At 42.4% G+C, this 20,282-nt stretch overlaps 1 protein-coding gene across 1 annotated transcript in view; it reads left to right on the top strand.

Annotated features, from left to right (window-relative positions):
- The window catches only part of LOC138589487 (metabotropic glutamate receptor 7-like), a 42,244-nt gene that overhangs the window by 4,440 nt on the left and 17,522 nt on the right, over nt 1-20,282 (top strand). Inside the window, exons 2-6 of the mRNA XM_069659789.1 lie at nt 6,796-6,931; nt 7,470-7,624; nt 10,958-11,095; nt 12,913-13,113; nt 18,027-18,166. Of these exons, the coding sequence (XP_069515890.1) occupies nt 6,796-6,931; nt 7,470-7,624; nt 10,958-11,095; nt 12,913-13,113; nt 18,027-18,166 (770 nt within the window). The remainder of the gene's footprint in view (nt 1-6,795; nt 6,932-7,469; nt 7,625-10,957; nt 11,096-12,912; nt 13,114-18,026; nt 18,167-20,282) is intronic.

Here is a 20,282-nt window from a genome sequence, read left to right on the forward strand (position 1 = left end):
CTCAGGTCTGCAGTCTACATTTCAAACCTGACGATGTTGAACGAGACATGACATCAGAGGCGGGCGTCCTAGCATCCTGAGGAAGTGTAGTTTAGCAAGCTCCCTGGTGATGACGCGTTTTATGCAGTCTGGCGGAGGTTTTCCAGGGCCTATTAGCGAAGCAGATAGCGTCCTCCAAAGGCACAGAGAGAAATTGCATTTTTTTCCTACCATAATGGCATTAGCTCCACGTAATAGGATGGTAGCAGGACATAATAGGACTAATAGGAGGTTTGACCCAAGATACAATCCGTTATCAGACACCCTAATAAAGACATGTCTTTAGTTTTTTGCACCAAATAATGGAGAGTAGTATCGATTGTGGTATCGATAAGTATCAGTATCAATAAGAAATATCGGTATTAATAAAATCCTAACGATACCCATCCCTACACATGAACACTTCAAAGGTGAGGTATGTGATTCTTGAGATACATGGTTGACAGTTGAAGTCAACAGCCAGGCAAATACATCCCTCCTGTCAGTGCTCCCTCAGAAGCTCCGCCCCCAAATTTTATGAGCAAATTACCAGGAAAACAACTTAACAACTAACCAATAAAAAGGAATATGGCACAATCTGGAGGGACTGCTGCCTGAGGGTGATTTAGCTCCAATAGCAGAAGCAATTTTATCGCTAGCATGGTGTCGCTACTTTTTTAGTGGTGGGAAAAGGAAGGTCAGAGTGCACTGTAAGAACTATTTGCAAACAGACACACAAAGACTTTCTTTGCAGAATTTCACAAAACTTATACTTAGATTCTTAGATAACAATCGCATCCCCCACTTTTAACACATCAATCCCCATTAAACGCACAACAACAACAACAACAGGTGAGGTGTTAAACAGTTATTTTGCTGCTTCTCACCTCCACCTCTCTGACTCCCAGACTGCTTCCTGTACATCTGTAGGAGTGATCTCTGCCTCTTCTAACAGACTAATGTGCGGAAACCTTTAAAACGAGGGGAAGCTAATGATATCCCACAGGCACCGATAAGAAGTCCAGCGTGCATGAATATTTTATCCGTGCGCATTCGTGTCCAGTGTGATCGCTCATTAAAACTTTAAGAAGCTGTTTGTGGCTGTGTAATTTGCATCGACAGAGCGAGAGGGAAAGTGTGGGATGGAGAAGGGAAAAGCCCTGATTTAAGGCTTATTTTACAAGTTTCAGCTCCTCGTATCCTCTGATAAACACATTTTCTTCACACTGGTTTCCTCAGATGCATTTTCCACTGATGTTTCTTTTCCGTCTTATGCAAAGAGCAGTAAGCCTGCTGATATTATTATAACTCCTGAACAGCTACACGACGAGTATGAAATTATAAGCCATTGTTGTTGTTGACTCTTCCTGTTGCTGCCGAGCTGCAGTCACTTCTCAATATTTTGTATTCATATACAAATGGGAATTACTTCCTGTAAAGAAAAGCCCCCAGTACCCAAGGCATTTTATCTTTAATAAACACATTAATTATGTAATAGCATAACTGTGCATTCACAGGATTCATCCGAAGGCTGCGGCTCTGCACCAGCACTCATTGGAATCTGTTGAATTGAATGAAAAGCAGACTTCTTAGTGACGCTGGAAAGAGAGAAAATCAAACCGTAAGTGTGTTGTGTTTAAAGACGCTATTTTTAGGGAATTTCTAAAATGCAGAATAACAACAGAAAGGTTGGTTGGATGTCGAATCCCTGCAGGTTGATCCACGAGGCCTCAAGAGTTTGCCCTGTTTGGTTGCAGTAAAATGTCAGATGCATTAGTAGGATTCTCGCTTCACCACTTCAAGGAGAAACCATCTAGCGGACTAATGCAATATGGCTGCCCATTACCCCAAGCTGAGGCTGGAGTGATGGTCAGCCTGTATTGATCTATTTAGTTTGTGGGGGTTTTTTTTTTCGCTCCACTTTCTCTCCCCCTGTTTAGGCACTGTTCCATCCTGCACCTTCATCCTGGCTCCAGGTGAAAGCTGGCAGAGATTAATCTTGTTTGTATTTTTCTGTGTCTGTCTGGACTCCGGCCAGAGCGATGGAGTTCAGTTTTCCCATTTCATAAAAAGACTCGCATTTGAGGAAAACCACCCACAAAGCATCACTGTGGAATTGATTGCAGCGAGTTGCCAACACGATGCGTTTTGTTAGATCTGAGCTGTGAGGGAAACACAACCTGCCAGTAAAGAGCAGCTCTCAGATTTAGCAGCAGGAGAGGAACCCTTGTGCATCTGCAAGCACCGTAAAATAGAGCATGATACTTGTGCGTGACCCTCTGACATTGACAAGTCCCAGAATGGCAGTGAAAAGGCGTACAGGATGTGGAAGGGCGCACAGATGTAGAATATGAATGTCAGCCGCCTGTCAGCCCATTTTGATGTGCTCCCACGTGTTCAGGCGCGGAGGCTGGAGGGAGCAGGTCTGCCTTGTGACTGTCGAGGTGATAAATATAATTGCAGCATTATGGATCCCCTGGAGGCTCGGGTTTGGAGGGTGTTGAGTCGGCGGGCAGGGGGGCCGAATCCATCAAGAGCTTTTAATTTAAAGGGATTTGTATTTCAGTAAAGCAAAATGGCGAAGAAGGATTCCTCGCCCCGGAGTGCATTTTTAGAACGGAGGGCATTGAGGATGAATAATTGAAGCAGTTAATGCAGTGCATGACCTATGGCACTCAGACAGATAAGCAGAGAACTTCCAAGAGCCTGATGAATTTAGCCATCATGATCATTACGCTGTCTTTGATATATTACTCAAATGTGGAGCAGAGGGTAGGAGTTCACCGTGAATATGGTGTTCATCTTATTTTCAGCCATCATGGGTAAGTGAATAAAGTGCAGCTAAAACTTTCAATGTCACAACCCTACTTTTAATACGAGCAGAAATGTAACATTCGAAGCACTAAAGTATAACAAACACAGCTCTGCTCACTGTAAATGACTGAAAAGGCTGTGTTATCCTCAAAACAACCCACCACATTCGATATGTGCAACCTCAAAGGGAAAGCAAACATGTTTATAGCTGTTCAGAATCGTTTGAACATGGGGGATCACAGCCCACATTTCCAGAGAGCCTCTCCTTCAAGTCTTTCATATGGTTGGAATCAGTTGCACACACGAGAAATTGCTTCAAAACAGTTGTGTAACTGATGAAAAAACTTGAGAGAGAATATCAAACTGTGCCTACTTTGACCTCCTCCCAGCTGGCCGTTTGCTTTGTGGGTGTAAATGTCCCATCGTTTGTTTTTCGGAGACTTACATAAATTGTGAGACGCCCCCCTGCCAACATGGTATTGTTTGGTACGTGGTTTCCAAAGATGTTAGACCACCTGACGCAGATCTGACGACGTAATCTGTAAATCTACATCTGTGTTAGGCCTATACACACAGTACAGTAGCTGCTTACCATGTTACCAGTTATATCATAGATCAGAGTATCTATTTGCACCCAGGGAAGTATAGTAGCACATCTTTCCTTTCAATTTACACCTAATGCAAGTGTTGGCAATGGGTGAATATTGACAGCCACGGTGTGTAGTGTTGAGAGCCAGCCACGGCATGATGCGGAAGCTTGGCACTATTTCCACCAGCGGATGTTAAGCGTCAGCCGCAGATGGAGTTTAAGTCAGTCATAACATGGTACTAGCTTTAAAAGCTACCATTCAGAGTCATTTGTAGGGCTAGGCAAAGTCTGTATTTCACTACAATTTACAGACATTATCAACCCGGATACGATTGAAAATGTCAAGGCTACTGCGTGCGTAATGCACACTGGATTGTTTGTGTGAATATCTGTGGTCATGATTGTCGGTGGCGCAGGTAGTTATGTTTAAAGGTTATGATAGATCTAGCTCTGTGAGTGTGAATGCTTGTGTTTCTGCGAGTATTAGAGAGAGCACGCGTCAGAGCGAGCGCGCATGACGGAGAGTTTCGGGTCAGTCGTGCAGGGCTCGAGCAGGAGTCTCCCTGAGGTGATCGCTCTTTTGATGGACTTGAGTTTGATCTTTCTGCAAATGGGTCCCCATGCTGTGTACTGAGATGAGCCTCCTGAATTTGAGCTCAAAATGATGTTGAAACTTGTAATTACCACCGCAGCCTCCATAATTCTCAACGGGGAAAAGGGCGCTGAGATAACAAAAATATGGCAGAAAAAAAATGCAGACTCCAAATTACAGACATGGCTGATTCACACAGGATTAAGATCACAGACGACCTCTGCAATTATTACAAATTACTACAGGTCCCCAGGTAATACTAGTCCCGTGCGAATACGGCTTCAGCTAGCATTGTATGTTAGTGTATGCTAACCATTGTTCTTATTCAGTAATCATTTGAAATGGATAGTTTAGATGGCGGGGCTTCTGCTTCCTCCTCTGACTACATTTGTTGTCCCTGTTTACAGAGCCAGGGGGATGTCAATCAAATGTAATCTGCCACACCCACACAGTCTTAACAGTGAAATGTTGTTTTAACATTTCACTTTGATTTTTGTGCATGCTTAATGCCACGCTTAACTTTGAAATCATCAATGCATTTTATCCACTCCAAGCCAGGAGGTATAAGTGGCAGCTATTCTACTTTATAACTATCCAATCCTATTTCTTGGATAAGACTTCAATGAGTTGGAGTAAAACACCCTCCTCCTCCAGAGCCTGAAATTCATCAGTCTCACATCACACCATCTCCAGCCAAGACAGATGCGCGGCTCTTCTTTTAAACCCACTATTTGAGTCAGGGCTCTTTCATGTCCAGGCGATGCTCCCCGGTGACAGGTGAAGGCGGTCCGACCCCCACAGCAGAATACTCTGGAAGAACAGATACAATACATGCATTTCCATCATGCCTGCCTTCCCTGACTGACTGACTGACTGAACGTCTGGCTGACTGACAGATGAGGTATTCTGCAGGCGTTCAATAATTTAGCCATGGTTGCAACACAGCCGGTCCACAGCCTGTAGGGCAGACTTAAGCCCACAGCACGTTCAGCTCCAGCTCTCTCTCTCTCTGTGTCTCTATAAAGACGGGATCTGATCCAAGTGCCTCTTATCTTCATCAGTGACTCCTGTGGTCTCTGTCTGTATTATTGACTGTTGTGACCTATAATATATCTCTGCTCAAGACTGTTCTACCATTATACCTCTTCACACAAGCCCACAGGCCTTTTTTTGTCATAATGGAGTTAATGCATTTTCATGAGACTTTCTCTTCTTCCTTTTCCTCTCCGGAATTAATGTGTGTGTGATACGTGCTGTACCTGCCCCCTGGTACTGAGAGGTGCCATTAATATGGCAGAATCAGATATTATACAGTGAAAGAGTTTCCTAAAACCTAAACCTGGACGTGCAGTGTCATAGTGGAAGGCTTTCTGGCTGAAATAAACTGAATCTCTGTGCTGAAAAAGAGCTTTAGTGTCGTCCCGTGGAGACCTACAACGCTGGCTGCTCTGCACAAATAACACCAGGCACGTTTCACTCTAACAGGATACCACAAACCCTCAAGCAACAGAGAGACCATTTGTGGGATCTCCATTTTTATGTTTAGTCCACTTAGGGGGGGATAACAGCAGCCATCCCAGCGGTCTTTTGTCTGGAATCAAAAACATTTCAAAGTCTGCATGCTAATACTTGAAAAATGGATAGTTAAGAGGAGGCTCAGCAGTTGTCATTTGCTTTTTCGTGCCTTTAGAAATGCCACAGTAAACCGTGACTGGAGATGTGTGATCTGCCAGCTAAGAGCTGTTTATATCAAAGTAATGAGCCCGAGGAGACTGGCAATTAGGAGATTCCTTCCATTTCTCTGTCTACTCAGGGAAACTCCAACTGAAAGGTTATTGGGTAGGCTATTAAAATGCTTGAGTGGGAGAAATTTTAATTGGTTTGGGTAGAGCTTTGCTGTTGACTCAGGACACAGGCTGCTTGCCTGGAGCCAAGGCCTACAGTAGTAATGATGTTCTCTCGCGCAGGTGATCGTATCATCTGTTTATCCAGAGTGCCTCAAAGGTTAGCTCGTCCTCCACACCTTTAATTACAACGCCAGGTCGAAGCAAAACTCTTTTTGAACCACTTCTTCTAGAAGATAATTTAGTTTCTCTGCAGAATAATGAGCTGTTTAATAAAACCCTGAAGACAACGATATCTAGCAAACTACTGAAAGCACATTGTGATAATATGCAGTGGCAAATATCTCGCTGCTATTTAGCAATGCACAATTCAAATGTCCCCTTTATCCTGTACAAACTCATTAGCGGTGACCTGTCTGAGAATGATTCATCGTCAGCGTTAATATCCTCTTTGTTTTTTTATCGCCGGCTCCGCTATCTGATTGCTTCCAGGTCCAACACAAGATGTTTGATAATGTCTTTAAATGGAAAGTCAATAGCAGGCTCTTGGATTTTCCTCGTTTCCATACGATGAAATCTGTAGCTTTATGTTCCTCTTGAAGTGGACCATTGAGTTTGTTAGAGCAGATCTGTTTGCAGCCGTCTCTCTTTAAATGGCTGTGGTGCTCAGTCAGAGGGTGCCGTTTCAGAGCTATATTGCATGCTGCTGTGGTTTTCAGCCTATTGCCAAAATGTAAATGTATACACTGTTAGACTATCATTTAGGCTCTATAGCAGCAAGTGTGACAGCATCATCAAAGTCTCACTATTGTATTCAGATGTTTTCCATTTCCATAGGAGGGGGGGGAAAGCAGCTATTGTGACCTCAGGCTTTTATTTGTGAATGGGTGAGATCATCCCAGAGGCCTTATCATTCTTACTTCTTTCCCATTAAAAAGGTGGAATCTGCATCGCCCAGTCTCTGAAAATCCCCCACAACCCCAAGCTGGAGGATTACGACAAAGCCATCCAACAACTGCTGGAGACGCAGCACTCGCGGGCAGTCGTCATCTTCGCCAGCGAGGAAGACATACGGTGAGCAGTGCAGCACATTGATGCGCGTTGATGACTTGCCATGTTGAGGTCTTTAATCTCTGAGTAGCAGCTCCTGAAGACAGGCTGAAGGCACAGATTTACCATGCGTGCTACACAAACATACCTCCAACAACACAAACACGAGGAGAAGGGGGAATACAGATCGCAGCAAAGCAAGAGAGATATTGTTTCATTTACAACGGCCCATGGGAAATGGTGTAAAGAACCACAGAATGAAACATTTAGTACCTGTAAATTCAAAATGAAGACGCTAGCGGTGGCTGTGCGAGTGAAATGTAAAAGAAGATGTCTGGTACTCCCTCTTTTATCTATAAAAAAAACATCTTTGCTTTAAATAACACAAAAACAGCTTCCCTCCTTTTCTCTCACCTTTAATCAGATAAATCAAAGAAATGTACAACAAAGCAGTGATATCCAAATAATTCCTTCAAGCTAGCTGTGGCTGTGTGTAATAGATATTGGATTGCACACACCTCTTGTTCTCTCTCTCCTAATTCACACACGGGTGTCCTTGCAGGGGAGTGCTCAATGCCACCAAGAGGGCCAATCAGGTGGGCCATTTCCTGTGGATTGGATCTGACAGCTGGGGGGCCAAGAGCAGCCCGATCCACCAGCTTGAGGATGTAGCAGTAGGAGCGGTCACTATACTGCCCAAACGCTCCTCCATTGAAGGTACACACACACACAGACTCACACTGCACGCTTCACCAAGGGCGGGATTGTTTGGTAGTGCTGGATGGAGTGATTGCTTTTTATAGTTTTGAGCCTAATCATGTGGAGGCACTTACAGATAAGTAACATTTCTTCAAAGTGTAACATGTAAGCAAACAAAAGCCTATTTACACATCTGAATGTTTATGTTAATCCGATATTCACCCCCCTTTTAGCTCTGGTTTTGGTCACCACCACCATGAAAATAATGATCTGCTTTAATCTTGCAATATATTTTTTTTCCTTTTTTTCTTGGCTGCTTGGAGGCAGTTTAAATGCTTTAAACCATCATTGACCTATTTTCACCTCATGGAGTTATTATGGCCTTTTATTACACGGCTGTGTTAAATACTTAATTCTGATTGGTTAATTATGGCATTCCGAGTTCTGTTATTTCTCGATAACAGACTGTTGCTAGGGTTACAGCTCTAATCGCACAATCCCGAGGATTAACTGTAATCATATCAATTTGCAGAAAGAAGTCCAGTAAATTTGACGTTGTCTTGTTTACAGAGGGAAAAAAGAAAAGACAATACAGCGGAGATAAAGCAATAGGTTAAACTATGCAAAAACTGTAGGCTACGACAGAGAGATCTACAAAACTGAAGACGACACATGAAGTAAACATTAAACAGTAAACACAGTATATATAAGAAAGAAAACACAGTATATATAAGAAAACCTCAGTCAGGTGCTCCGCTGATTCCTGCGGCCCCGTTCACCTTGCCTTATTTCACCATCAGTGGAAATGTTTCCATTTTAATGTGAGTAAAAACAGGTAGCTTAGCTCATTTTAATGAGACTAATAATAGCTAGGTTAACTCATTTTAATGTGAGTAATACCAACTATTAGCTTATTTTAATGTGAGTAATAACAACTAGGTCAGCTCACTTTAAGAAGGCTAAAGAGTGTTGCCATAGACGCAGCTCTCACTGTGAGCGTAACAAACTATTATTTAAAGGCATATAATCATTTTTGAGTCCTGCTCACCTTGTTGGGTTTCCATTCCGCAACCTGCTGGATATACATAATCCCTTACTTATATTTATTTAAGAATCGTAGTTATGACCACCTTTCAGATATCCTCTCAATATTCACCCTCTGTGAGCTATGTTTTTGGTCTCTACCAACGTAACTATCTAGAGCTATTATTAGCTATAGCTGCTAACATCCTGAATTCCCCCCCACCCGGGGATAAAGTATTTTTGATTTTGGTGACATTAAATGCTTTACTTAAAACGCTGCATCTCCCTCTTTCCCACTTTTCGGCCCATCCAGTCGAGGCAGATGACTGTCTGCTCATGGTGGATTCATGTCGGGTCTCTCTCTGAATAATTTAACAAAGAGTGCAGTCTAGACCTGCTCTTTTTGTTAAGTGTCTTGAGATAACTTTGGTAGTGATTGACTGATTTACTACAGTATGTTCACGAGCTAGTTGCTTACTGTTGGATAGGATTTGAACAGTTGGATTCCCAGTGTTTGTAGAAAAAGCTGATGAGAGCAAGTTTCAGGCCTTTTAACCAAAACAATTAGCTAAAGCTGGTAAAATGCTCAACAGGAACTGCAGCGTCTGCTGATAATTCTCTGTGGGTTCACCACCTAGAGCCAAAACGTTCTCATTAATAGTCACTTTTCCTTTGTTTGAACAGAAACATTGATAGGAGCAGCGTAAAGGACAAAACTTACACAAAGAAAACCGCTCCCCTGAAACACTTGACAATCTGTGGCATTCAATGCGGTCGAAAAACTTAATTCATGATGACATCGACTCACATTTTTTGCTGTCTAACATTCCGCTCAGTCTCATCTATCTCTACTTCACTTTGGCAGTTTTTACATTCCTCAGAATGATTTCCCACCATCCTCTGGGAACAAATGTGACCTTGTTGTTGTATTTGGCCGTGAGTTGGACATGACCAGACTATAGTGAGTTTTGACGACTTGACAACTTTGTAGCTTTTATAAGATACTGAAACCAATGAACAGAAGCTGTGTCACCTTTCGCGATAATCACAGACATAAGCATGAGTGTGGTTTTAAAATTAAAAAAAGAAAAAATCTCCCATCTGGGCCTCATATCCGCCCACAAATTAGTATCTATAATCACTGCTGTGTAGTAGTTAGATAATGTGTCTGAAAAACAAAGCATAAAATTGTTATGATCTTTTATTAAACTCCAAAACAAATACCATTACCAATTGTTTTTAGGTGCTTAGGGATGGATTGCTCTTAAAACTTAAGGAAATGAGTCCATCCACAAAAAGCAACAAAAAGGAGGCAAACAAGGAAATGATACTGCTGTATCTGCCAGGACGTGCAGAAATCCACCACAGAAGAAGAATACTCTCTGCATGCACCATCTATTTTAAGCTCCGTCTGGTGTCACAATCCTAATAACCACCCATCACTACAATCGGAGGAAGTTTTATGAAGCTTTCCTTAATTAGGGAGGTCTAACCAGGACACATGTGCACTCTGGAGGCAGTGAGAACATTATTAATCCACCATGCATCATTGATGGTCTTTTGCAAAGAAATCAGCTGAGTCACTCGGCTCTGATTAGCCATTATCACCTCTACCCACGACTCAGCTGATTCGACAGGATAACGGAGAGAGGAGGCGTGGAGGAAGAGAAATTCACATTATTCTCAGGACAAAAAATTATTTCTGTGACAAAAGTTTTAAAAAAACAGATTAAGAAAATCCAGAAACCACAAATCTCACAGTGAAGTGTCTCCCAGCTGCATTCCCTGACCCACATTGCCTGGCAAAGTTACACAAACAAAAGAACAAGCTTTCTCTTTCCTTTGTTGCAGCAATTTATCTCTCCTCAAGCTAATGAGAGATACAAGCACCTTAGCCCTTTTGAAATGAGTGTTAAACTTATACATCATGCCTTCAATCCATCGCGTATTGTAATGGATTTTATGAAGTGAGGAAAACCTGTTCAGCACCTACAGGACCTGGCAGCCTGAGGCACCAGGCTGTGGCACCCCGTACTATCCCTGCGTTATTTATTATGCATCCTGTTTTTTAATTAATGTAATTTCCTAGATGAAAGAAGTGATTAAAGTTCCATGGGGCCTTGAGAGGAAGAGGAACCACTGTGGTCAAATTTTGATGAAGTAGCGCTTGCTGGTGTGCTTCAAACACCTAGCGGCCAGCACCACACCACCGCCGCCGCCGCCGCCGCCACACTGCTGCTGCACCCGCCTCGCTTCATTTCCTACAGGTTTGAATTGGCTGATAATTGGTCCGGAACTGAGCCGTTCTCCTCTTTCCTCTCTTCCCAGGGTTTGATGAATACTTTGCTGCGCTCACTTTGGAGAACAATCGCAGGAACGTGTGGTTTGCCGAGTTTTGGGAGGAAAACTTTGACTGCAGGCTCCTCAGTGCGTCAAAGAGGGAGGATACCAGCCGTAAATGCACAGGTACACTTCTTTTTGACACGAACAGAGTCTGAACATTTCTGTACTACACTAATGGATGGTGCATATTTTAACTCTCCCGTGTCAGGTTGATTTGAACTTGACCTTTTGTTCCCATTAGAAGCTGCAGAGAGACTGTTGGGGCTTTTAATTCAACCCCTCTCTGTCTGCGGCACAGTCAGAAAGTCTAACACCAGGTGTTTTCACCCAGCGGGAGCAGGACAGGCTGAGTTTATTATTAGAATAATAATGCACCACGTGTCTTAGTCATACTACAGTTACAGACCGTCTGCTCCTGTGGCTAATGTCCTGTAACTCTTAAATCCCGTATTCCCTCTATTTCGCCTTCACCCAGTCACCTTGACAGCTCAGCTCAGCTCAGCTCAGCTCGGCCGTGCTTCGAGTACTAACAGAGGCAGAGTACTTTATTTTGGTGGGAACTTACAGGAACAATGACAGAAACTTTCATGCCCCAATTCTTTGTGGTAGCAGTGATGATGCAGTTTATAAGAGTGATGCATGTTCGTATTACCTAAACACCGCCTGCTAACAGTGTGACAGGCATTGCACTGCATGTATTATCTAGGAGGGTGATGCCTGTGATGTGGGATGCTGTATTAATCTTGCTTGCATACGTGATGACGGTGAAGGCAGTGTGACACAAATTACTGTTTGCAGAGGGATTTTCGTTTCATTTATTATCTCCTGTTTGGCGTCTTTTATCACGCGTCAAAGACAGAAGATGCTCATTCATTGAGTGAACCTCTCAAACTCTCTGTAAGATGACTGTTTTTTTCCTTTCTGCAATCCCACTCTTTATTCTCTGTTTTTCTTTTAACACCTCAAGCCGAGCTGATATTTCTGAGCTCGAGGCGGGAGGCTTTTGCATTCAAAGACTGTCCATTTAGCACCCTATGCAGAGCCCTCTGAAAAGCAAAGAGGTTATGTGTGGGCTGAAATGTATGTTAAGTTATGAGGACTGGGCTGAAATGTCAGCCCAGATTGCTTTTGACCTCCCTCAGTATGCAAGTCTCCCACATCCTCATATGTGTCCTATTAACATCATGTGCTCCTCCATATATGAGCAGCTCTCACCGAGGAGGAGGTGGTCTTTTAGTATTCACAGTTGCTTCCTTCATTATGTGTTTTGGTTTACTGGGAGCTTGAATGCTAAGATAATGATGCTAATGATCATGATCATGAGGATGATGATTATAATTATAACAAGTAATCGTAGTGTTTTTGTTGCTTTGATTTTAATTTGCTCTTTTAATCGTGGGTTTCATCTTCCAGGAGTATAAAAAAGCTAATCCATTTTTGTACAGAAACAGAAATCCAGCAGGGCTTGTACATTACGTATTCATGCAGTGTATCAGCAGCATGAGGCTAAACCTTTACGGCAGCCCATAGTGAAAGGGCAGTACACTGGGAGGAGGATATAAAAGAGCAGAGAGCCGCTGTGGAAGAGTATGTTACTAAAGTTCATGGTGATCTTCATCACCTTGCAAATGGGACAAGTGAGGTCTGTTCTAAGCAGTCTATTACTTTGTGATACACGGCAGTAACTCAATCTGAATGTGCTGCATTTGTCAAAAACACTTTGTCTCACAGCTCAGCTTGATACTGAAACCTGGGGATTTAATGTGTCTTCTTATTCTTTATGCCACACGGTCCCTCGAGGTGTAGATCAGACACAATCAGAACAAGCAGCAAATGGTAAATGCAGGAATAAAAATGAAGCTGGAGATGATCGGGAGTTCTGAAGTCTAACGGTTCAGGTGTGTTCGGCTCTAAGTCTCTCCTGCTTTTCTTCCCTTCAGGCCAGGAGCGCATCGGGATCGACTCCAAGTACGAGCAGGAAGGGAAGGTGCAGTTTGTGATTGACGCAGTGTACGCCATGGCCCACGCGCTCCACAACATGCAGAGGGACTTGTGTCCTGACCACCCTGGCGTTTGTCCACAGATGGAGTCAGCTGAGGGAAAGACTCTGCTGAAGTACATACGCAACACCAGCTTCAACGGTGAGTGGAATCTGCACATCGGATGCTCACAGGGGAGAGGAAAAGTTCCCGCTTTGTTTCAAGCTGTACAAAGCAGAAGATAGAATAAACTGTAGATCAGAGCAGAACAGAATGCATAAACATTCATGTACTTATGGATGAACCCACTACAAACATTTTCAGCTAAAACAATGTTACATTCTCTCTCAGAGCTCGCTCGTGGGCCGGCTACAATTTAAATTCAATTTCATCCGAAGCTCAAAAACATTTTCTGGCTCTGAGAAATATTTTGAGCCAATATGACATATAAAGGGTCTGCCCGTACTTGAACCGCTACATTATTCAGCCCCGTGCAGAGATGGATGTGGAGGATACTTAACAATTAATGACAAATAGCTCTTAATGACAACTGCTCTGAAATGCAAAAGTGAGGGGAGGGAGGGAGCCGGATGGGAGCTGAGTTTAAAGCGAGCGGGACCTTTGTCGTTAGGAATGAGCCGGCATGATTGTCAGCCAGCGATCGTTCGCCGCTCCTCTGAAGTACATTGAGTCGTCACAAAATGTTCCAGATAAGATTGTAAAGGAAGGAATCGTGCTAATCTTCTCACAAAACTGTCCTACTTTTAGACGTGGAGCCGCCTCGTTGTCTTTCAAATAACCCCCCACTGTGATGTTTTATATGTGGGGGAAATGTACTCGTATGTTCTGCACTGGGGTAGCGAACGAAGAGCCTAGTATTTTATTTATTTCATTCGCCTCAGTTTATATTTTCTGCAAAATAAACTTGGTACATGGACATACTATTAATAGTCTGCTTATATTTTAAAAAAAAAACTTGTTTTTAAATGTATTTACTATTTAAAATGCAGTTCTTCATGCTCCTGCAGCACATCTCTAATGTTAGTGCTCATTAACGGCTGTAGTATTTGAGGCCTTTGAACACTTTTAATAAGACTCAGTTTCACTCTAGGCTTTTATTCTGTCATGTTAGCCGATTTGTTTTGCTCTAACCAATCTTTAGCAAGTGACATATAAACCGTGTCGAGATCAGTTTCAGTGAGTAAAAGACATTTTTTTTCCTACAATCTGAGTCATTAGCAGATTTAAGCTGCGGATTAATCCACATATGCTGCGCTAGTAAGTATTCCATTAGCAGGATGGTATATGTGGGTGCAATTAAAAACAAACTGCAGCACCCATATTTATCATAATAAAGGAACATGTCACCCAGAGCACTGCATGGTTTTTGGACACAAATTGAGAGCTGTGGCATAGAGGACCGAGATTCATCAGGATGAAGGATTAGTAAGAGCTTTAAAGGTTTGGGTATTTTCTTGAAAGTTCTTGACAACAACAAATATATATATATATATATACATATTTACCGAATTCGTAAAGCTTTATATGAAGGACCCTGTAATAAACGTAAGTTAATATGTAATACGACCCTTTTAAGTCCTTATAAGATGCTTTTTAACATTAGATATTTGTTAATAAGGCTATATAAGTGTTAATAATAACTTCATAATCATGTTTATTGTTAGATTATAAGACAGTAATAAGCACTTGTAAACAATTAATAGACAGCTAACAATAAAATAAAAACCTTATACATTTCTTATAATGTTTATAATGGCATGAAAAACTAATGTTATTGTTGAGCTTTTAATAAGCTTTACAGTTGTTATTAAGATTAATACATACTTTATTATGCAGTAATTAGTGATTAACTATGAGCTTATCAACAGATAATTATGCTTTTTTACAGTTACTGGATCTAAAGCGAGAACAGTTTCCTATTAATGTTAATCATCCTTTAGTATGCACTTATTGACAGTTAACTATGCTTTTTGTAGCTTCCATTTGTAATGAGCACTACGCTTGGGTCAAGACTCTTAAAATGTAAATAAATCATTACATAAAAATAAAATGTTTTGGCGGGAAAAAATAGTTGTTGTAATCTAACAATAAACATGATTATGATACTATTATTAACATGTATAATCGTATTAACATATATCTAATGCTAATAAGCATCTTATAGGGACTTATAAGGGTTTATTACCTATTACCCCATTTATCTTAACCATATAAAAAATAACAGGCGACATCAGGCTCTTAAATCAATTGATCCGTTAGTTCCTCTCCACATTTTGTATTTTGTTGATGAGTGTTAGCATCACATTGATCATCCTAACAAATCGATACATTCTTTCTTTATTCAAAAACGTATAAAAATAAACTGTGAGTGAACTTCAGGCGACAGAGCTGCCTTCCTATCTTTAACACCGTCGCTATGGCAGCAATGCAGAGTTCCAGCAGGCGAGACGCCCTTGGATTTTAAGGTGGCACTGAGGAAGCTGCAATAGCCTGTGCAGTGCTCGGATTTCAAGGGGACCTTAACCAAGTGCAGATTCATGCATGGGATTGACAATCTGCCGTCCAATCTCACAAACCATCTGGGCCTGTGCTGACTTTTTCGGATGTTCAGCTTCCGAGAAACATTTACCTCAGTGTGTGTGAGAGAGAGAGAGGCTCATTTCACCTGAGCCGAAAATAAGATCTGCACCTTCTCCATCTCCTCTGCCTCTTCCAGTCTGGCTATTATATTCTCAAACCTTTCTACTGTTGTGGCTCAGGCATATCTCACTGCCCCTTATTGCATTTAGACTGCAGCCACGCACATTATCCTGTGTATGTGCCGCTGCTAATGTATGTTTGAGAGCGAAGGAGTGTAAGCCTCCTTTGTTGATCTCCCCACTGCGCCCGAGTCACAGAGCTGAAGAGTGAGAGGCAGGGAAAAAAAGGGAGAATAATGATGCGAGAGAAACACAGCAGTGGATCCCCAGTCCACCCACACTGCTCAGCAAAGCACAGCAGCAGTGCACTTTTGTCATGTCTTAGTTCAGAGCCACATGCAAATGCATAAATCTTTCATCTTAGACAGCACTCGCACTAAGGAGTCTACACAGAGCATTTTGTTCCCTTGAAAATATCAGGCAATAGGAAATACAAAGGAATTCCTAATGTCTTTTTATCTGCACACACACAAACGCCGCTTAATTATTTGCTCTAAAGCTGAAGAGCGCCAAGTGCCCAATCACTCACGTCACTTTGCTGAATGACTTTGTGTGTTTGTTTATTTGTGCGCGTTTTTGCCGGGGCGTCGGAGTAAGAATGGTTACCCTGTCACAGCATTTGCACACAGGAGTCAATACCCTGTCAACATCTTTATACACTGTGTCAACAAGTCTACTATCTGTTTGTGGGAAGCAGAAGTGACAGGACGGTGACTACCACCCACCGATTTTTATTCTGGTTTTCATAGTTGGAGAGATTTCACTACGAGCATCACGAGAACGCCTAAATTCATTCGGAACACCCGTCCTGCTTCATTTTCTGTGCCGTCACATCACGGAGGAATTAGTGTTTCACTTTAAAACAGAAAGGCCGAATGGTCAAATGACTCCAGATGCACCATTTGTGCCTTGTAAATGTGGAATATGCTGCATATAAGGAGGGATATTTGGCTCTGCATCAATATGGAAATGACCACTTTAGGTCTTATATTCTGACATTTGTAAAGCCCAGTGGTGTCAAAATGTCAAAAGCTAAACTTTGGGTCCTTGTAAACAGTATTTTATTTGAATGTCCCCTGAAATGGCTTTTCCTCTTGCTACCTCTGCCTTTCTTGTTTTACAAGAGCCTCTTGGCTTGAAACTTTTGTAGAATGGTCAGTGACAAATGTCCTTGGAAAAAAAAAAATGTGTGGGAGATGAAATTCCCTTCTGGCTGCAAACCAAGGAAAAGGTGCCGTGGCCCTCCATGCAAAAGCCACCAGCTCTGTTCCAGATTCAAACACCAACATGTTCCCAAAAGTGTTTTGGACATATGCTCTAGGTCCTCTCTCTCTACACTTTTTATAGCCAGAGCTATTACAGTGTTTAATTCCCATGCCAGGTGTCATCAGACTCCCCCCGTCCCAATTCAAAAATGGTATCTCCATTTGTGCTTATGCGCTCCTGTAAGTAGTGCCAAGGTGAATAGACTTGTTGTACAATGCAGCAGTTTTTCATTCTCTCTCTCGGCGCTGTGGGATGGTACAAATGACCTCATCAACAATGCAGACCTCATGTATAAAATAAAGCACAACCGTTTTTTCCCATTAATGCCAGTCAACACTCGCTGCCGCCGCTGCCGGGGTGATCTGATGTTGACTGACGTCTGCATTAACAAACTACCCCACAAACACACTCTGCAGACTTGGTGCCTGTGTAATTGAGTGATGTGCGCGCAGACACACCCGACAGCTCCTCACAAAGACACATTTTGTGTTTCAGGTGTGCGCGGTCCTCTCTGAGCTAATTAGCGAAATCTTCAGGGCTCGGCTTGAGACGGCCGGCTGCACACTGAGAGCAGATGGGGACCGTATGATGCTTTGGCTGACCTGTGTATCCTCCCTATATGTCCCATTGTTGCCAACTGTGTGGCTGAAATGTATTTCCAACACCAGGAGGGGTGTGTGCATTTGAAATAGCAGTCCATTTCTGATAATAGCGCTCACAGCTGAGAGGCCACATTTCTCTCCATGTTTTGCACGTGTAAATTTGTATTCCTGCAGTGGCCATCATGCAGCTGCGATGATGCATAGGAAGCATGTGGGGAAGGGCTGTATTAGTCAGTAGGGATCTTGCTTCCCAGTCCGTAGTTATTATAAAGGTTACACATATAGGTCATTGTGTTTGGAGGAACAGGCTGTGGTCCTTTGTGTGGTCCGTCAATGTAGGCCACCGCACGGAGAGGGAAAAGCTTAAAAGTTCATGTTTTTCTCCCGTTAAAAGGAGGTGCTGTTCGCTGTTACACCACTGCCAATCATTTTTCTTCCCTGCCGTCCTTTTGCTACAATCTCTCTCTCTCTCTTTTCCTCCGCACAGGCAGCGCCGGCACCTCTGTTGTGTTTAACAAGAACGGTGATGCTCCAGGACGCTATGACCTGTTCCAGTTCCAGATGACCAACTCGTCCACCCCAGAGTATAAGGTGGTAGGACAGTGGGTGGAGACGCTCCAGCTCAGGGTATGACGATTTACAGATGCTTGGAACACAGACAGCACACACACACACACACACACTGACAAATGTTGATTAAATGCTTGTAACTAAACAGGATGTGTAGGCTCAGCTATGCTTAAGATTTACAAGCATAAAGCTTTTTTGTGTTGAGCAAAATTAAAATCTCTGATGTGACGAGGGGGTGCACTTTATTTGCATCTCAAACACGGAGAGAGCTCAGGTGCAGATGTGTTTTACTTTTACTTTAATTGATGTATTTTAAGCTAAAAAAAAAAGAATCAGCGAGTGCAATTTAGCAAGAAAGGGGAAGTGCTTATCTTTAACCATGAAGATAAATGCAGCAAATTCTTCAGGTGTAATATTTTCCTCCGACAACAAATAGAGAAGCACAAACACACATTTCAGTGGAGGTGCCGCATACTAATGTGAGCCAAATGTTAAACATATTCCAAAGTCCTGGAGAAAGTTTCTCTCTGACTTTATTAAAAAAGACAAATGCTTGATTTAAAAGATGTTATTTATCACGGGTTATTAAATGTCTCAAACGCTGCTTTTAAGAAGAGAAAACAATATGCAATTAAACTGACAGAGGATGTTCAGATCAACACGTAAAGGGGGGATAAAAGGTGTAATTGTAGTCTGTCAGAATCTGTTTGCTGTTAAAAAAGAGTCTGATACGTTTCCACCTTTAAACGAGTAAAAAGTGAGCGTTCAAACACGGAAAAAGAAGAAGGTAGAAAGAAAAACAGACAATGATCCGTTGTTGGAGATGACTCTTCTCCCACTGCACAGGTTGGAGGACTGGCGGTGAAAGAGAGTGGGAGGAGGAGGAAGAACATGTTTTTAACCCAAGTGTCAGACCGTGCATGTTCAGCGTTTGGCAGCAGAGAGCAGCTGAAGAAGTTGATGTTGTTGGAAACTGACACCTAAATACACATCTCCTGGGCTGCTCCGCGTAGCTTCACTGCAGGTTTCTCCGTACACGATGAAACTCTAAATCTGTGATCACATTTTTGTTATTTAAGGTACACCTGAGAGTGGAAAATAAATCACATGAACGCTCGGGGTAGCTTTGCAGGAAAGCAGGATTTTTTAATAAGAAAATTTGTGGAAATGTAATTTTCTTGATATTTCTTTGCAAAAGATTGTAGAACCTATGGTGGAGAAACACGGATAAGGCAGTTTTCATACCATGGGAGCTTTAAATAACTTTAACTCACCTACAAAGAATACTATCTAATATGAGTGCTGAGTGCAGGGCTGGAGACGAGCTGCTTTTTAAGTGCGAGGTGTTGGTTTGTCATAGATCTCACTGTCACAGCACAAGAATGCGCCTGTGTGATTCATGTGGACAATATATAAAGGGATTTTATGTCAAGGGAGGCATGGTTTGAAATTGCACATACCGTATGATAGCTGAAACCTGAGCTGAGGTGTTTCTCTGTAACTCCTCTTACTAAGAAAAACATGACATTAACATACAGATGAGTTAACATTTGCATAATGGCTCTCCGGATCACAAGAATTAAACTCAACCCAATGGATTCGATAGCGCAGGTGGAACAACGTCTGCTGCTGGAGATTTGTGCTCCACTCTGTGTGAGTGTGATTACAAACCGAGCGCTGTAACAATGCAATTATCCTCCAATGCTATCACTTTGTTCAGTAACACATAAAGAGCATTATGATTTAAAGGTGAGCATCTTTGCGATGGAGGATAAAGAAGTACACTGTGATGCCTTTCCAGCTCACAAAAGCTCAAATTAAGTGTAAAATTAACGACTAAAGCAAAACACCCAACTATGGCAGCCGCACGAGTCCGAGGTGTCAAAAAATCTTGCTGGTCTCCATGGCAACAGAGCTGTTGGTCTCATTACTGTTTCCACACTGTGTGTAATCGGGAGGTTTTCCACAGAGCACCATTCATTGTCCAAATAACAAATGGCACCTTCATGCCCCCAGATAAATGGCAGATGATAATCTACCCAGACACCGCAGTAACAACACATTTGTCATACAGGTACACACAAGACAAACACACTTAGCAGGTGTGTGTGTGTGTGTGTGTGTGTGTGTGTGCGTGCTGTAAAGGCAGCAGCTCTGTATGTGCAATTATTGT

The sequence above is a fragment of the Semicossyphus pulcher genome, unplaced genomic scaffold (assembly GCF_022749685.1).
Source record: "Semicossyphus pulcher isolate SPU_LCO1_2020_fin unplaced genomic scaffold, fSemPul1.0.p SCAF_13, whole genome shotgun sequence".
In the NCBI taxonomy this organism is placed as follows: Eukaryota; Metazoa; Chordata; class Actinopteri; order Labriformes; family Labridae; genus Semicossyphus; species Semicossyphus pulcher.